Source organism: Anopheles gambiae, chromosome 2 (genome assembly GCF_943734735.2).
Source record: "Anopheles gambiae chromosome 2, idAnoGambNW_F1_1, whole genome shotgun sequence".
NCBI classification, from domain to species: Eukaryota; Metazoa; Arthropoda; class Insecta; order Diptera; family Culicidae; genus Anopheles; species Anopheles gambiae.
The window spans coordinates 115,088,818-115,103,865 of record NC_064601.1 but is presented as its reverse complement, the minus strand read 5'-3'; the positions used below and the strand labels follow the sequence as shown (position 1 = coordinate 115,103,865).

The 15,048-nt window shown below is 46.3% G+C and overlaps 7 protein-coding genes across 14 annotated transcripts in view; 5 read left to right on the top strand and 2 right to left on the bottom strand.

The window, feature by feature from the left end:
* Positions 1–118, bottom strand: part of LOC1269779 (elongation factor 1-alpha) — a 3,706-nt gene extending 3,588 nt beyond the window's left edge. For 2 of the 3 annotated variants that reach the window (XM_061651564.1, XM_061651563.1), the window contains exon 1: positions 1–18. This exon is cut by the window's left edge. The gene's annotated coding sequence lies outside the window, so the exon portion shown is untranslated. The other variant, XM_308429.4, reaches the window with a different exon arrangement.
* A 533-nt stretch (positions 119–651) lies between these two features.
* LOC5667039 (uncharacterized) lies at positions 652–2,121 on the top strand. Its single transcript, XM_001687886.2, has 3 exons — positions 652–1,215; positions 1,312–1,439; positions 1,518–2,121. The coding sequence occupies exons 1-3, from the start codon at positions 1,131–1,133 to the stop codon at positions 1,917–1,919; spliced, it is 615 nt and encodes a 204-aa protein (XP_001687938.1). The 5' UTR covers positions 652–1,130; the 3' UTR covers positions 1,920–2,121.
* Positions 2,122–2,298: 177 nt separating this feature from the next.
* LOC1269782 (venom acid phosphatase Acph-1) lies at positions 2,299–8,526 on the top strand. 4 transcript variants are annotated; one of them, XM_061651568.1, is made up of 6 exons: positions 2,299–3,308; positions 5,761–6,645; positions 7,124–7,222; positions 7,308–7,553; positions 7,636–7,821; positions 7,888–8,526. In XM_061651568.1, the coding sequence occupies exons 2-6, from the start codon at positions 6,451–6,453 to the stop codon at positions 8,404–8,406; spliced, it is 1,245 nt and encodes a 414-aa protein (XP_061507552.1). In that variant the 5' UTR covers positions 2,299–3,308; positions 5,761–6,450; the 3' UTR covers positions 8,407–8,526. The 4 variants fall into 4 exon arrangements, with proteins under 4 accessions (XP_061507552.1, XP_061507554.1, XP_061507553.1 ...); XM_061651570.1 differs by lacking the exon at positions 2,299–3,308 and adding an exon at positions 4,225–4,402; XM_061651569.1 differs by lacking the exon at positions 2,299–3,308 and adding an exon at positions 4,339–4,922.
* On the bottom strand, positions 8,516–11,247 carry LOC1269783 (poly(A)-specific ribonuclease PARN). Of its 3 annotated transcripts, none has more exons than XM_061651554.1 (6): positions 11,120–11,247; positions 10,038–11,016; positions 9,676–9,960; positions 9,541–9,596; positions 9,242–9,473; positions 8,516–9,126 (listed from the first exon to the last, which is right to left on the bottom strand). In XM_061651554.1, the coding sequence occupies exons 1-6, from the start codon at positions 11,136–11,138 to the stop codon at positions 8,991–8,993; spliced, it is 1,707 nt and encodes a 568-aa protein (XP_061507538.1). In that variant the 5' UTR covers positions 11,139–11,247; the 3' UTR covers positions 8,516–8,990. The 3 variants fall into 3 exon arrangements, with proteins under 3 accessions (XP_061507538.1, XP_308433.5, XP_061507537.1); XM_308433.5 differs by having other exon boundaries at positions 9,238–9,473; positions 11,120–11,246; XM_061651553.1 differs by having other exon boundaries at positions 8,516–9,473.
* A 217-nt stretch (positions 11,248–11,464) lies between these two features.
* Positions 11,465–12,499, top strand: LOC1269784 (mitochondrial inner membrane protease subunit 2). Its single transcript, XM_308434.4, has 2 exons — positions 11,465–12,073; positions 12,153–12,499. The coding sequence occupies exons 1-2, from the start codon at positions 11,728–11,730 to the stop codon at positions 12,374–12,376; spliced, it is 570 nt and encodes a 189-aa protein (XP_308434.4). The 5' UTR covers positions 11,465–11,727; the 3' UTR covers positions 12,377–12,499.
* Positions 12,500–12,624: 125 nt separating this feature from the next.
* On the top strand, positions 12,625–14,539 carry LOC1269785 (DNA-directed RNA polymerase III subunit RPC10). Its single transcript, XM_308435.4, has 2 exons — positions 12,625–12,869; positions 13,238–14,539. The coding sequence occupies exons 1-2, from the start codon at positions 12,729–12,731 to the stop codon at positions 13,421–13,423; spliced, it is 327 nt and encodes a 108-aa protein (XP_308435.4). The 5' UTR covers positions 12,625–12,728; the 3' UTR covers positions 13,424–14,539.
* LOC133390934 (threonylcarbamoyl-AMP synthase) lies at positions 13,464–14,539 on the top strand. The gene has a single exon (XM_061651580.1). It carries the CDS (start codon positions 13,464–13,466, stop codon positions 14,280–14,282), a length of 819 nt encoding a protein of 272 aa, XP_061507564.1. The 3' UTR covers positions 14,283–14,539.
* Positions 14,540–15,048: the final 509 nt, after the last annotated feature.

Sequence of the window (15,048 nt, the reverse complement as noted above, 5' to 3'; positions counted from 1 at the left end):
GAGACACGAACAAAAGAAGGAAGAAAATGGCTGGCGCCAACGTATTTATGGCACGCACTATAGCACAAGGTTCGCCCATTGCTTTCGCTTCCGCGTGCACGATGGTTCCGGGCTTGACGTTCCAGAGCAGCAAATTCGAATGACCTTCGTGCGTGCTGGATGGAGCAAATCATTTCGACAGCAAGTAAATGTCAACCGTCACGGATTGCGGAATTTGATTCCAGTTGTGAAATTGCATTCCGTATACGAACCTGCTGATCTAGGCTGTTGGCGGATTAAATTGTTTTTTAATCGTTCTTTTTGGAAATTATCAACCGACAATTCTGTTTAATTCATAATATTTTTTTATGATTTTTTAATCAAAGTCTTAAGCTGGTGTGTGAATAGAACACATAAGGGAATAGGATTTGAAGAATCGTAAATTGTAATAAATTTTATTCAGCTACAGAGAAAATGTTTTATAAATTTAAGAAAAGTAATTGATGGCCTACCAAATTTACTAAAGAAAATAATTAATTTTTGAAGTTTTACTTTTTTTAATATTTTTTTCTAGATAAAACATATTTTTTTAAAAATACAAAAAAAAATTGGTTCCAGTGCCTGATGACCATCCCTCGATTCGCCCATCACTAGGCACAAAACGCGGCTTCCAAAAACGCACACTTGACCGGAAGTTCTCCAGCAAGACAGCAAAGCTTCTTTTCGCCGTTTTGTTGTTGTTACTCATCAATTGCTGTTCATTAAATTTTATCTGTTTCTATGCCACATCTTTTTTTTAAATAGTGGTTTTGCAAAGAACAAAAATGGGACCAAATTTTCATCACCGAAAATATTCCAGAAATTTATCCGATCGATTTCACACACCCACGATAGAGCAAGAAAATGTTCAGTATCGACAATCCGATCAAGCAAGCTCCGAGCCGAATTCGATCCTATCCTGTCACCGGTTGGAATGTTGATGTTCCGAAAGGCGGTTAAAATTAGTTGATAAACAAAACTGCTCTCGGCGGCAGGCGGTTTGCGCGTTCCACTTTTTTTGTTGCGATTTGGCGTCCTTGTTAATTTTAGCAACAAGTGTTTTGTATGTTTTGTTTTGCATCGCGTGATAATAATAGCAATCGGCGTCGAAAATGAACATGCTTGAAGCCAACATGCGTAAGGTTAGCGACAGCCTGAACAGCACCGTCCGATTGGCGGCAGAGTTTGGTGATGAATGTAAGTACGGCGCGAAGCGAAAGCCGTCGTTCACTTGCGTGAATATGCTAATAATGCACACGATTGACGATTTGTCTGTGCTGTTTTCTATTGCAGCATTAAAAGATTTAAAGCTTTATACCAGTCTGGTGGAAAAGCTGTGCGAAATTGACAGCAAAATGAACACCCACCGGAAGGCGCTAGCGGAATCCTACGCAGAGCAAACCGTGGAATGCTTCGACCAGGTAATTTAATTTCCAATGTGGTAGGGCAATCATTTGCATAAAAATAACGACTATCCCTCCCTCTGCTTTGATTTTGAGCGCTATGAAACGAGTATAGATCGGAAGAAACCCCAGGTCCGGGGGCACAAACGCTACAAGGACTTTGTGCAGTACGCCAAACCGCTGCTCAATCCATCGCTGCAAGGCCAGCCCTCCCAAAACGACAATGACGATGATGATGATGGCGATTTGGTGATGGAGGCCGATGTGGGCAATATGGTCGACCCGATCTCGAAGCGCCCGCTGGAGGTGCCGGTGCGCAACAAGCAGTGCAATCACGTGTACGAAAAGAGCGTCATCGAGAATCTGTTGAAGCAGAACCCGCGTACCCGCTGCCCGGTGATGGGCTGCGCAGCGCAAGGATACGTTCAGCAGCATTTGCTAGAGGTTGACGTTAGATTGCAGCAGCAGCTCATTCAAACCCGGTCGGTGTTTACCTAAAATCGTGATCTGTGTGAGTCGAGTTTTAGTGCCGACGAGTGCGTTTGTTACACGGGTGCACCGTAGTCCTCCAATATGGACATATTCTCTCAGATTTTCGTCTAACTGTCTTGTTCTCATTTTTCTGTTCATGGTTAAGTGATACTGACAGCTTACCATAGCGTCGGAAAGCTCAATAAAATAGGTTTAATATTTTTTAAAATTCCTTCAAATGAATCAGCAGTACTTATCCGAACAAGCTGTAGGTTAGAAATTTGTTATAAACGACTAGCATATTACATCGACTAGGCCAAAGGAGCGACACAACTGAGTAAGTTGACACATTTGTTTTTAAATTTGTTTATTCTAGATCGCACTAATGTGCTGAGAAATGAATGTTCAAGAGCCTCTGTTATCAATTAACACCTTAAAATTTGCGAAATTATTTAATTAGCAAGTTTCTTAAATAACCTGGATATTCTGAATTCCACCATAACAGTAAAACACAACAAATACAGCAACTACGAGGGCACACAAACTGCATATAGCGGCGGTTACTAGGGTCTAAAACCAGTACAAGCATGCTTTTCGCGGGATGCACACTCACACACACACACGCTTGTCTGTGGGGTTTTTGCGTGCTACAAAGTCGTGGTCGTGCTGTGCCTTCTACCGAGCCATACCATTAGCTAGATTTGTATACACTAGTAGTTAACGCTGCTATTAAGCAGCTCTATTGTGTAGTGATTTGATCAATCATCACTCTCCTCCATCCAAGGCGGCGGTGACGCCGGCCCTCCGTTGTACGTGAGTCGCTCATAGCGATCGTCACAGTCACGGTTGGGATTTGGCAGTAGAAAAACACGTCCATTACGTTGGCCCGTCTCATTGGAGCACGGATGTACATGGGTTTGGATCGTTCCAAGAGATTGCAAGCCCAGATAAAACCGACCGATAACGCCTTCACATTCCACGAAGAAGAAGGAGGCCCCACGATAAGAATTAAGTCATGGGGAAGTAACTTGGCCGGGTATGAACGCGAAGGAAGCAGCTCTAAACGTACCGTCGCGAGTGTCACGGTTCACCGCATTTTCGAGTGAAACATTGAACGTGGCGGAACGCAGCTGACCGAAGGTACTCCATATATTTGTGCAAAAAAACGTTTCGGATTTCGACATTCTTCGCACGCGGACATACGAAAAGATAGGGGGAAAAACGCTAAAGAACGTTAAAATACAGTGAAATCTAAGAACACATTCGCTCGGAGCGGACGCTAAGGTTGAATTAAAATTCCGGACCAGTGTTTAAGTTTACCCCCAACACCATTCCAATGTGTTATGGAGCCATCCCAACGCTAGACCAGGAGGGTTACCTTCGGGGAGAAGCAATTGGCAACTTTCAAATAAACAGGTAAGCCGGGGCAGACGTACTAGATGGGGACGTTCGTTCGATGTGGGGACTGTGTGTTTTTGTGTCGTTTTATCTTTATTTTGTGTGCCCAGTTTGAAGGTTTATGGTGTGCTTACTTGTTTTACCATGCCAAAGCGTGACCTGGTGATAAGGAGAGTTTAGAAAAAAGAAGAAATAAGTTTATATGTTACACTTTTACTGGAATGAGTAAGTTGTAATATATTATCTGATTTCCTGTTTTATAGAAAGCTTTCCAAAATGGGGAAAATAAGATACTTTGAGTAGGAACAGATCTCCACTTAATAAATCACTTTCTTTTATCATCATCCGGTTCAACTTTACCAACCAAAACTACAGTATAGTTAACAAAAAAAAACACAAACCCCGAAAGAGAAAACTTGATCGTACCAAAGATAGAATAGTTTTTACATTTCACGATCGACGAACCGTGGCAGCAGAGGAGGAAGATGAAACATCTATGCAACGAGGAAGAAACCGTTCCTTTTACGTGCATTTTTTGTGGCGATGCGTTAAATTATTTCGGGTGCGCAGAACCGCAAGAAGGATCCCAATTTCCAAACGGGGACTGTCGACTGCATCTTGATGAGAAGGGGCTGCATGATTTATTTTAAAACGATCGCACACTTCTCCACCAAGCAGGTTGATATTGGCAAAAAAAGATTTCGGCTAAAACAAAATTAATTTAAAATTGGTAAAATAACTTTCCTTTCTGGCTGCTAAGCAAGGCTTCTTTCATCGTTCATTCGTATATTGGACTTGCATAGTTTAGATTTAGCCGTTCGATCGTGCTAATCGTAGCGCGCCGTAGTACCATGTCGTACGATCACCAGTGTAACAGCCAGTGGCGGCGCGGATACGATGGATGCGCGTCTGCCGAACAATGGCCAAATGAATCGGCTAATTATGCGTGTAGCGAAAAGAGCGACGAAACACGCAGCAAAGCGGCAGCTTCCGAACAGCGGTGCGGCCCTGTACCAAGCAAAGGAGCCAGCCACAGCCTGCCTGTCTGTCTTTTTTGCGGGACTCGATACTTGATCGTTTATCTCGCGTGGCGCATCGTCTCGTGCGACCCGGTGAGATGATTTATTTTCAGTCCGATTCGTACGTCCATCGACAAGGATCGCCGCGCCGGTTGATGCCGAGAAGCAGAGAGTGGTGTAGCACGCAGGCATCAGTTTAGCAGCGACATCAATCTTGTATTGTGAGGCGCTGCGTGTGTTTAGTGCGTTGGAGGAAGGTGAAATGAAATGTTGGATTAAACTCAAAGTCCGAGCAGAACAGTAATAGTTTCAGTACCGAAGCAAATGGGGATCAATTGAAGATTGTTCTTATTAACGGAAAGTGTGTGCTTTGTGAGCATGTGTTTACATTAACTAGAGAAGATCGGTAACCAAGGCCTACCTTGTGTTGGAGGCTTTCTTGACTTAAGTGTTATCGTTTTCCCGGAAAGTCTCCCTTCACCGACAGGGCAGTGAGGGAGAACGATAGAGTACTAGCGAGAGAGAGAGAGAGAGACAGAGACAGATGGTATCGTTACCTCTGTTTGGTGTACTCTGTTCTTATTTCGGTGACACTTTTCTGTACAATTTCTAGGTAAAAGCCCCAATTCTATTGTTACAGCCTTTTACGCTTGTGTGCCAAACAGCCGAACACGTGGTCCATTATGAAACGCGCAAATTTGGGTTTGTTTTCTGTGTGTGTAGGGCATAACAGAGAAATGATTGTAGGAAAAAATAAATAAGTAAACTAAGCTCTAATTGATTAAACCACACAGTGTATAAAGCGAAGTAAAGAAGATGATGATGATGATGATGGGGTACGAGAGGTTATCGCGCGAAAATAGAACCATAATTGTACCATGCCAGCTGGGGTCGAATAATTGCAAAGATAACAATTGTTTTCGGCCCGCCACACTTCGTCATCAAAAAGGGGAACGAAAATGTTTGGTAAATCCTGGGAAAAATATTATTTCTTTTCTGTAATAATAGTTTATTTGCGCGTTGCTACACTAATAAATTATTAAGTGTTGCTTTTTCACACACAAAAAGGGAGACACGTGATGCCACATGACTCACATTAAGATTAAGAAGGTTTCATCTAAACCCTAGGCGCGTGTCTAGTGCAACTTCAGCTGATCAGCTTGATAACTTATGATAATTTAGCAGTGTATTGTCTCGGCGATCGTTATCAGCGATCGATTCACATCCGTGCGACGGACTACAAACTAGGGCAAAGAGCTAGGAGAGCACTGTTTACTCGTGATTCGCGCTCAAGTTCAAGGTTATCACACGACGGGTGGCGTTAGTTCGATGACCAACTTTGCCAACAAAACCTTTCTGGGACAGTTTAATTTGCTTCCGAAAAAAAAACTCGTTTGCGAACACTTTTTTTGTATTCTTGTATGTATTAATGGTTTTATTTCCCTTTTCAGGCACCCGTCTCGCACATTGTCCGCCGTCACGAGGTCAGTCCTGCCCCAGGTGCGCCTGTTTCGTGTGCCGGTACCGGACAATACACCGTCCACGGTAACGACGCCCGTTAACGGTTCTCTTCCACCGGCACCGGACACCCGACCGCCGGCAGCGAACCAACGTAACTGATCACTACTTGTCACTTGATTCGTTACGGTGGGGGCAGATCGAACCACAGTCCGTCCAAAAGGGGTTGCTGCTTATCACGCGGTGACCATCTAGACCGGACTAAACCGGTATTTTGACCTCCCCCCCTCCCATTCCCCCTTGCTAGAACCAAAGACAAATTAACAAAACAGAAAAGAACACAGAGAAACAACCATCCCACCATGACAGAGACAAGACAACTCCAACGCAAACACTGACTGCTCTCCAACCATTGGCCGTTATAACGACCACGCGGCGGAATGAATTTTTGAATGTGTGTGGATGCGCAGGACGTTTCTTGGCTTAATTTGGCTGTAAACAATTAACAACACACAACAACTCAGCCCCTCTCCCCCCAGTCGCACAACAAACACACCCGACATAATCATCTGCCCATACACACTCACACACACCCTTCTCCCGCTGTGCCTCCAGCCTGCGTGGCTCGCTGCCCCGATCGACATCCTTAGCAGACGCTATAAAAGCCGGGCCCCGATTGCGCCATGTATTATTTGAGCCGCCGCGTGCTAATCATGCTGACGTGCAGTGTGCTGATCACGACGATCGTCTTCTTTACCGCCTACGGCGTGTACGGTGCTCCCTCGTCCGCGGAGGACCTTTCGCACGAGGCCGGCGATGCGGAGCTGCTGGACCATCTGGGGCGTCGGCCCGGCCTGGAGCTGAAGCAGGTGCATGTGGTAAGTGTGGCGACGGCGTGCTTTTGACCTACATTATGCAAGTGTTCTGTGGTTGGTGGTTTCCAGTTAGCCCGAGCCACGACCCCCCGTGTAACGGAAGCTTCAGGTACTAAGTGCAAACTGTTGCAGTTGGTCCTGTCGTTAGGGGTGTGTGCGTTGTGTTTACTGTTTGAAGTAGCTCCGCGATTCTCCTAGGAATCCTATCGGTACATACGGTTGGAATAGAAAATATCAAACAGTTATCGCCGGCTCTACGATTTCATTCTAAAAAAAAAGAACGGTTACCCTCCTCTCTCTCGATTAAACCAGGCACACACACACAGGAAGTGTGTCTTATCAATGGCAAATCATAAAAAAGCAAACAAGCTCTGGTCATTCTTCTGAGACTATGATTTCGTTATCAGCCTAATAATCGACCATACATAAAAACGATCGCTTTTTAATTTGAATCGCCTTCCTTTGCTTCTTTTTGTTACAGTTTTTCCGCCACGGACAGCGTACCCCGGCCGACACCTATCCGAAAGATCCGTACGTGAACTTTACCTTCGAACCGTACGACTGGGGACAGCTGACGAATGTAAGCCGCTGTGCCCGAAATGGGAGTGTTTTCAACTCGTTTTGCTAACCTTCAAACATTCTGCTGCTGCGTTCCTTCCCAACAGAAAGGCAAATACTCAGTCTACGAACAGATCGGTCTTTGGCTTCGCGAGCGCTATGGCCGCTTTGTCGGTGCGACCTACCGTGCCAAGAACGTGCACGTCCAAACGACCGGTGTCTCGCGCACCCAGATGTCGATGCAGCTCGTGCTGGCTGGGTTGTTCCCGCCGCAAGGTACGGCACTCCAGTGGAACCGACGGCTCGATTGGCAACCGATACCGTACTTCAGTGAGCCGCTGAGTCAAGATACGGTTAGTAAGCTCACTGGATAGTCTGTTTAGATGGAGCAAATTTCATTCGAAACACATTCTCCCCCTTTTTCCCTTTCGACAGCTTCTGCTAGTTCGCGTGTCCTGCCCGAGGTACACCGAAACCGTGCAGGAATCGTTCCAGATGCCGGAAATTAAAGCTCTTATGAACGCTAACAAACAGCTGTATGAGAATCTCACGCGCATCACGGGCCTCACGATAGCGACTCCGGACGACGTACAGTCGCTCTTCAGTACGCTAAAAGCGGAGGTAAGCGCCATCCTTCCACAATGCCCTTCTGTGTCGTTGCTGTAACCCTTCCATTCCCGCTTTTAGTCGGAGTTTGGGCTGAAGCTACCCGCCTGGACGAAGGAATACTACCCGCACAAGCTGCTGCCGCTGACGAAGAAAAGCTACGCCCTGAACGTCTACACCGACGAGATGAAACGGCTTAAGGGTGGTCCGTTCCTGCGGAAAACGCTCAACGAATGGGAAGCACTTATCGCCAACCCGACCGGTTCGCACAAAAAGATCCTCCTGTACGCCGGTCACGACTCGACGGTGGTTAACATTCTGTCCGCACTGAAGGTTTGGGACGAGACGGTGCTGCCCGATTACGGTGTGATGGGTGTGCTGGAGCTGTACCGTGATGTCAGCACCGGACAGTACAGTGTTACCGTGGGCCAGAAGCAGCTCGGACAGCCGCTGCAACGACTCGCGATCCCTGGCTGCACGGAGGTGTGTCCGATTGAGAAGCTAAAGACGGTGCTGAAGACGACCATCCCAACCGACTGGAAGAAGGACTGTGTGGCGAAAGATCCCACCGTCGTTGAACCGCCACCGTCCGGCCCTTAGAGTGTAAGGTTTTAATATACCCCTTCCCCTTTCCAACATAGCCATAAAGTGTGATTAAACTAGAAATTTCGTTCAAACAGTGCGCGCTGAGTGATAAAGTCGTAACGAATCGTAACAGAATTTTGTTATTTTTGTCTTCTTCTTCTTTTTGTACATTTCATACACACTACCGACAAGTGTGTGGTGCCTTTGCACGTATACAGCAGCTCTCCAGAGAGACCAGGAGAGAGACAGAGAGAGAAAGAGAAAGATGCCGCACACGACGGTCTGTCCTGAAATGTGCGGTTACTACAGTGCGGCGCACCAGAGACGATTCTCCTTATGCGCGTTTTTTTTTTGCAGGTCGCTTATCTAAAAACAGCACTCACCTACACGTTTGCGCCCTTTCCTTCGCTACCAATCGTTATTATCGGTGAATGTTTTGCGCGCCTTTTTAACCGTTCTCCAGCCGCCACCGTTGTCTTCGTCGTTGTCGTGCTCGTCGTCCTTGGCAGCAGTAGCATCCTTGTCCGCCTCGTTCGTAGGCGGCGTTGCCTCATCCGTACCCTTCCGCTTGGCGGCAGTGGTGATCGTTTGCGGACGCTCTATTTTTTGGCCTTCTTTTTGTCCTTTTTCTTCCCCGCTCGGCCGTTGATTGACTGGTTGTGCGCTTCGAACTCCTGCATCTTCTCCGGGGCCAGCACTACTCGAACCGTTTCGTCCTCGTTTAGCTCCAGGGCGCTGCAGAAGTACAAAAAGCAACGGAAAAGATAAATTACACCCAGCATGTACATGCGTGGATAGGAAAGGTTTCAAAGTAATGTGTATAGCAAAAGAGGAAGGCATATATACTTGCAGTTTCATTTGCGTAAATTGTGCAAAGTTGTACACTTTGAAGCCGGAGTGATAGCCGATCATTTTCAGCACCGAGCTCGCGGCACTACGGTTGTGCAATGCCACAAACGCGGACGTATTGTCCAGCCAGCTAACGTGCACGGGGCCGAACGGTTTGAACTTGTTCTGGATGTCCCCGGTGCGCCAGGTTTCTGGGAACGTTGCGTAGAAGATATGTTCCCGCGTTTGTGTGGCTGTTTTGGGTGAGGGAAAGCCAACATTAAAATAGGAAATAAGGCCAAAAGATCGACGATCACTTACGTTCTTTCCCGTTCAAATAAATATAGTTCACGTCGGTTAGGCGAGTGATGAAAATTCTAAAAAAGAAACCGACAAAACGGAACAATATAGTTTCACATGACACGGGACCGTGGGTCTATTTTGGTTTAATCGCACCTGTTTAGATAGTGTTTCAAGTTGGGATCTTTGGGAAGTTGCAGCAGATTAGCTTTGAATTTGCTAACCAGCCCCAAGAAACATAACCCCGTAAGGTAAGCATCGTAGCCTGCTTCGTGCTTTTTCTCGTCATCCACGCTGTACTGATAATCCGGCAGCTCGGGATGCACCTTAGGGATCGAGAATGGTGCCTTGCTTACCGCATCGTACACGTGTGCTAGTACGGAGGAGTTGACATTCACCTTAATCTCCGCATTCGTGCATAGATACTTGGTATCTAGAAGGCTGAAAAAATGGGACAAAAACGTCAATTAATTGTAGAATGACTTCAAAGTCGACACAGTACCCCATCCAACACTTACAGTGGGAAATATTCCTTCGTCAGCTTCTTAAACTCTTGATAGTCCGCCGGCAGTGGTTTAAAGAATTGGCGCAGCACGTAGAACAAATCCAGTAGCATATTGTGGCCAATGATTAGTTTCCGTGCCTTTGCCAGCTCCTGCAGCACCAGCGACAACCCTACGTTCGTCTCGAGATCGTCGTTCTCGCGCGTTCGCCGCTGCTCATCCAGCGCCTGCTCCTCTTCCGTCGAACGTTTCCGTTCCACCTTGATCGCTTTCTGGTTGTTCTCGAGCGAAACCGTCGAAGTGGACACCTTTCGCTGGTACCGTTGCTCGATCATCTGATAGATGAGCTTCCGCTGGAACGCATTGCAACTCCCGACGATCAGCTCCTGCCGATCGGACTGCAAAAACTCCTCAATACTGGCCGCCGTATCGTCCACCTGTTGCTGGTGTTCGGGAGGCACCGGTATCATGTTGACATCGTTCACTTCCCCCAACTTCGGTTCTTCCTCCGTCAGGTCACTCTCCGCCGCAGCGAGAATGTTGGCCGCCCGCGTAGCTTGCCGGTCTTTCAAATCCGCCCGATAGCGTTGCTCCTCCGTTTCGTTGGCGTACGAAAGTCCTTCGCGGAAGAGACGATTAAAGTCGAACCCATTGTCGGCGAGGAAGCGCATACTCTCGCCCTGACAGCTGAACACATTCGTGCGGCCCTTGGGATAGCAGTAGAAGTTGTAACACTGGTAGGATACGCGCGGTTGACCATCCTTCTTCTCGTTCTCCTCCTCCTCGCCGGGCGGTTCCACCCGGAACGCACACAGCCCGAACTGTACGATGATGTACGGGGGGCTGTTTTCCACCATCTTCAGATACACTTCTTCCGGCGTATCGAAGGGGAAAATGGTACGATCCGAGGCAAGTCCAGTGAACTCACAGTCCATCGCAAAGAACGTTGCATTCTGTATCGCTTCCCTTATAGACGGGAGTTGCTCGAGGAAATCTGCGGAAGGAGAGAGAAGCGCGAAGGCGTTAGTAAACCAGTTTGCACCGGGAGAAATGTACTCCGCGGAGGAATGGGGAGTGGACAGGAAGGCAAACATTACTTTGCTTGGTGATATCCATTGATAAAATTTAATAAAAATTTCTACAATGCGTGAAAGGCGCGGGATTTGATCGAAAGGTAAACTGGAATTGTTTATATACAGCCTACCTGTCAGCTGCGGACAGTGTTGCCAGATGCTCAAAAGAGAGGTCATTATTGAGTAGAACAGGTTTTATGAATTTACTGAAAATCTGTTAAAATAAATCGAATATTGAACATTAAACACAGTCTATAATTTAATGTGATTCAATAAATGCAGTAGAAATTGCATATTTTCCATTGACTTTTCTGCAACGAATTATCGCAATTCACACTTTTACTTGAGCACCCCTGGATTACACAACGAGTCGGCAAACGTCAATGAGATTGTCAGCAAATTTTCAAAACAATTGTCCCACAATCTAGCCATCGGCTTTCGGGGTTTTGTAAGCAAAGTTTGTGTAGTTTTTAACCCAAAATTTCGTCATCCGGCAAGACCCGGACACACAGCAAACACGATGCAGCAATGACTAACCGTTAGACACTTGCACCGAGGCTGACAAACACAATACACACCACTAGTCCACCTAGGGGAGCAGGACACAGAGCTGAAGGCACAGCGATCTCATAATGCGGTTCCCAACCTTCCTCAAATCGCTGCTGCTCGGTGTCCCGGTCGGGGTCACCCTGCTCGACTGTGTTGGGTATGTGGCACGGGTCGAAGGTGTTTCGATGCAGCCGGCCCTGAATCCGGATGCCACCGTCACGGATTATGTGTTCCTGTCACGCTGGGCCGTGCGCAACATGGACGTGCAGCGCGGGGACATCATCTCGCTCATCTCACCGAAGGATCCGACCCAGAAGATTATCAAACGCGTCGTCGCACTGCAGGGAGATGTGATCTCCACCCTAGGCTATAAGCTACCGTACGTGACGGTCCCGGAAGGACATTGCTGGGTTGAAGGGGATCATACAGGTGAGAGCGCGAACGCGTGAGGGTTGTTTTCGGTTGGAATCTAATGAAACATATGTTTAATTTTTTTTATTTCCCATAGGTAATTCACTAGATAGCAATACTTTCGGTCCCGTCTCACTAGGACTGGTAACTGCCCGGGCAACACAGATCGTTTGGCCACCATCCCGCTGGCAACAGTTGCCCTCGACCGTACCAAAGACGAGAGAGCCGATTGCGATGGGCAAACGGCCGGCTGCAGTAGCCAGCAGTAGATCCGTTAGCAATAGCAGCAGCAGTAGCAATCCAATAGGAGAAGTGCATTGACTGAATTAATAGAAGAATGTGTTCGCTTTTTTTAAAGGAGGAATTCTGAACTTTAGATCAGCCAAGTTTGGGCTCTTCCGAAAGCTATTTTGTTAAATATATTTTGCAATTTTTCCCCTGTAAGATAGTTTTAATGATTCGTTGAATTTTAAAAACAGTAAAAAAGATAACGCTAGTCCTTCCGTGCCGAAATGCACCGCCTGCTCGATATGGGATATCCTTGTTTGTCAGCAACCTTGGTATATGAAACGTCACCGTGAACTAGGTAACGTCAAATGAGAGTTGTGAAACGATTAGAAAAAACCACGTTGCTGAATGCTGGCGCTAGTTTAGTTAATAATAATCGTTAGTAATGTTGATGTTCTGTCCCACATGCGGTAATCTACTGCTGGTGGAAGAGAGCACCGACTCGCTCAGGTTTTCCTGCAACACGTGTCCATACATCTGCAAGATCCGGAGAACTATTTCCAGCCGCATCTACCCCACGCTGAAGGTAAGCAATGCAATACAATGGGCGGAAAGGAATAAGAAGGGAATTTATGCCATAAATGAATATGTCAAACTAGCGGACCGCGAACCGCATGCGACTCCCGAGTGTTCTGTACGCGGTAATGGTTAATATTTGATTATTCCATTCCATATGTGCCTATAAAATCGATATTCGGGTAAAAACAAGCGGCCTGCCGTACGAATTAGTTTGACACATCTATATGTATTCAATAAAATACGTTATTTCAAATCTTATCACGAAATTCAAAAATCTAACGGATTATTCCACCCCGTTTTTGCGCAGTAGATTTGGATGCTTGTGAATCACTTTCTAAGACCCCCTTTCTTTCGGCTTATTTCTGTCCAACACAGGAGGTAGACCATGTGATGGGCGGTTCCGCAGCATGGGAGAACGTTGACTCAACCGATGCCGTATGCCCTTCCTGCTCACATAATCGAGCTTACTTTATGCAAATGCAGACCCGTTCGGCGGACGAACCGATGACCACGTTTTACAAGTGCTGCAACCAAACGTGTGGTCATAATTGGCGCGATTAAGTGAAAGCTAAAGCTCGTTTATACAAGCAACATTAAATCGATGTTTTTCAGCAACATTATTAGTAGTGTACTCACGCGCCTAGTAGTAAGCAGTATGAAACAAACACACAAACACAGGTACAGTACTCGTACTAGTCAAAACTATACCGACGCTAACAGAAAACCGTACACATTGCGGTACGCACCGAAAGATGTGAAGGAGCAGGAGTCGAAGGTAATATCGACTATCCGTAAGGATGCAAAAGCGATAGCAGTGGCAAAGCTACAGGCAGGTGAAGTGATTGCAATTCCTACAGATACCGTGTATGGGCTTACCTGCAGTGCCAACAATCCGGAAGCAATACACCGGTTGTACAATATTAAGGGCCGGCATGAGCTAAAACCCGTCGCCATATGTGTGGCCAGCATAGAGGATGTGCGGCAGTGGGGCGAAACGGACCATCTAAATGATGAGCTTTTGGGTGAACTTTTCCCCGGAGCGGTAACGCTCGTGGTGCGAAGATCGTCGAAATTAAACAATCCCGCGCTGAACCCGGGTGTGGCAAACATTGGCATAAGAATTACGGAAAACAAATTCATACAGCATGTGTGTGAAGCGTTTCAGCAGCCGATAGCACTGACCAGTGCTAACAAAAGCTCCAGCAAAAGCACTCTGAATGTGGAAGAGTTTAAAGAACTGTGGGGTGAGCTGGGGGCCGTGTTCGATGGAGGTCAGTTAGGTTTGTCGGAGGAGCAAAGGGCCGCGTCCACGGTGATTGATCTATCCGAACCGGAGCGCTACAAGATCATTCGTTGGGGTGTTTCAGTGGAAAAAATTATTAAAACAGTTGAAAGGCATAACTTTCGAGCAGTGGAGTAGCAGAGTGTTTGGTCATATATGTTTGTCATATAATAACAGCGCATAGTTCGAACACACTCGAACAAAATCGAACAATGCTATGCACTTTCCCGGCTCTTCCAGTATTGCAGTTACACTAACATGCATGGTTCAATAGAAACACTAATTAAAAGAGCAAAAAAACATGGTTCCTCCTGCTGTCCTTTGACCAGTAAAATCAAGCGTATCTAACCCGGCTTTACTTAATAAAATGTTAAAATAAAACAACAGGCACTAAATACGATTGCATGACGCATAACAATTGCTGCATACATACAGTACCTACAAGTAGATGCTTAAAACCCTCCCTTATCAATTAATCCTTCACAAATAATACCACAACACTTATATAAAGCAAACAAGTGTGTCGATCAATAATAACAAGGGTTTGTAGCCTACAGATAACAGGTAAGTATCATTGCTTCATGAACTTATACAATGCTACTACAGTGCTGTGGCAGTGAGATTAAAGGCAGAAGTGTCTCAAACCACTGATCAACTACTCGAACTACTTCTTCTTTTCTTCTTTTTGACACAACAACCATTGTCGGTCGGGGCTTGGTTTTCAGTGTCTTATTGGCTACTAATAGCAGGATAGTTAGTCCTACTTATGGGGGCACGGTCCATTTAGGGCTTGAACCCATGATGAGGGGTATTTTGCTAAGTCGTACGAGTTGACGACTGTATAGCACGAGACAACTGCTAAATCCAATTTCCATCCTTTTGCTCAATAATTTCTGCAGTATCG

What these genes read in the sequence shown, in the direction of transcription:
- LOC5667039 (XM_001687886.2), top strand. Translation starts at nt 1,131, where the DNA reads ATGAACATGCTTGAAGCCAACATGCGTAAGGTTAGCGACAGCCTGAAC. An exon ending in GGCAGAGTTTGGTGATGAAT is followed by an intron (nt 1,216 to 1,311) that starts GTAAGTACGGCG and finishes TTTCTATTGCAG; the next exon opens with CATTAAAAGATTTAAAGCTT. An exon ending in CCGTGGAATGCTTCGACCAG is followed by an intron (nt 1,440 to 1,517) that starts GTAATTTAATTT and finishes TTTGATTTTGAG; the next exon opens with CGCTATGAAACGAGTATAGA.
- LOC133390934 (XM_061651580.1), top strand. Translation starts at nt 13,464, where the DNA reads ATGTTTTTCAGCAACATTATTAGTAGTGTACTCACGCGCCTAGTAGTA.
- LOC1269783 (XM_061651553.1), bottom strand. An exon ending in ACGAAGGAATATTTCCCACT is followed by an intron (nt 9,961 to 10,037) that starts GTAAGTGTTGGA and finishes CCATTTTTTCAG; the next exon opens with CCTTCTAGATACCAAGTATC. An exon ending in TTATTTGAACGGGAAAGAAC is followed by an intron (nt 9,474 to 9,540) that starts GTAAGTGATCGT and finishes CACCCAAAACAG; the next exon opens with CCACACAAACGCGGGAACAT.
- LOC1269784 (XM_308434.4), top strand. Translation starts at nt 11,728, where the DNA reads ATGCGGTTCCCAACCTTCCTCAAATCGCTGCTGCTCGGTGTCCCGGTC. An exon ending in GGTTGAAGGGGATCATACAG is followed by an intron (nt 12,074 to 12,152) that starts GTGAGAGCGCGA and finishes TATTTCCCATAG; the next exon opens with GTAATTCACTAGATAGCAAT.
- LOC1269782 (XM_061651568.1), top strand. Translation starts at nt 6,451, where the DNA reads ATGTATTATTTGAGCCGCCGCGTGCTAATCATGCTGACGTGCAGTGTG. An exon ending in AGCTGAAGCAGGTGCATGTG is followed by an intron (nt 6,646 to 7,123) that starts GTAAGTGTGGCG and finishes TTTTTGTTACAG; the next exon opens with TTTTTCCGCCACGGACAGCG. An exon ending in ACTGGGGACAGCTGACGAAT is followed by an intron (nt 7,223 to 7,307) that starts GTAAGCCGCTGT and finishes CCTTCCCAACAG; the next exon opens with AAAGGCAAATACTCAGTCTA.
- LOC1269785 (XM_308435.4), top strand. Translation starts at nt 12,729, where the DNA reads ATGTTGATGTTCTGTCCCACATGCGGTAATCTACTGCTGGTGGAAGAG. An exon ending in GCATCTACCCCACGCTGAAG is followed by an intron (nt 12,870 to 13,237) that starts GTAAGCAATGCA and finishes TGTCCAACACAG; the next exon opens with GAGGTAGACCATGTGATGGG.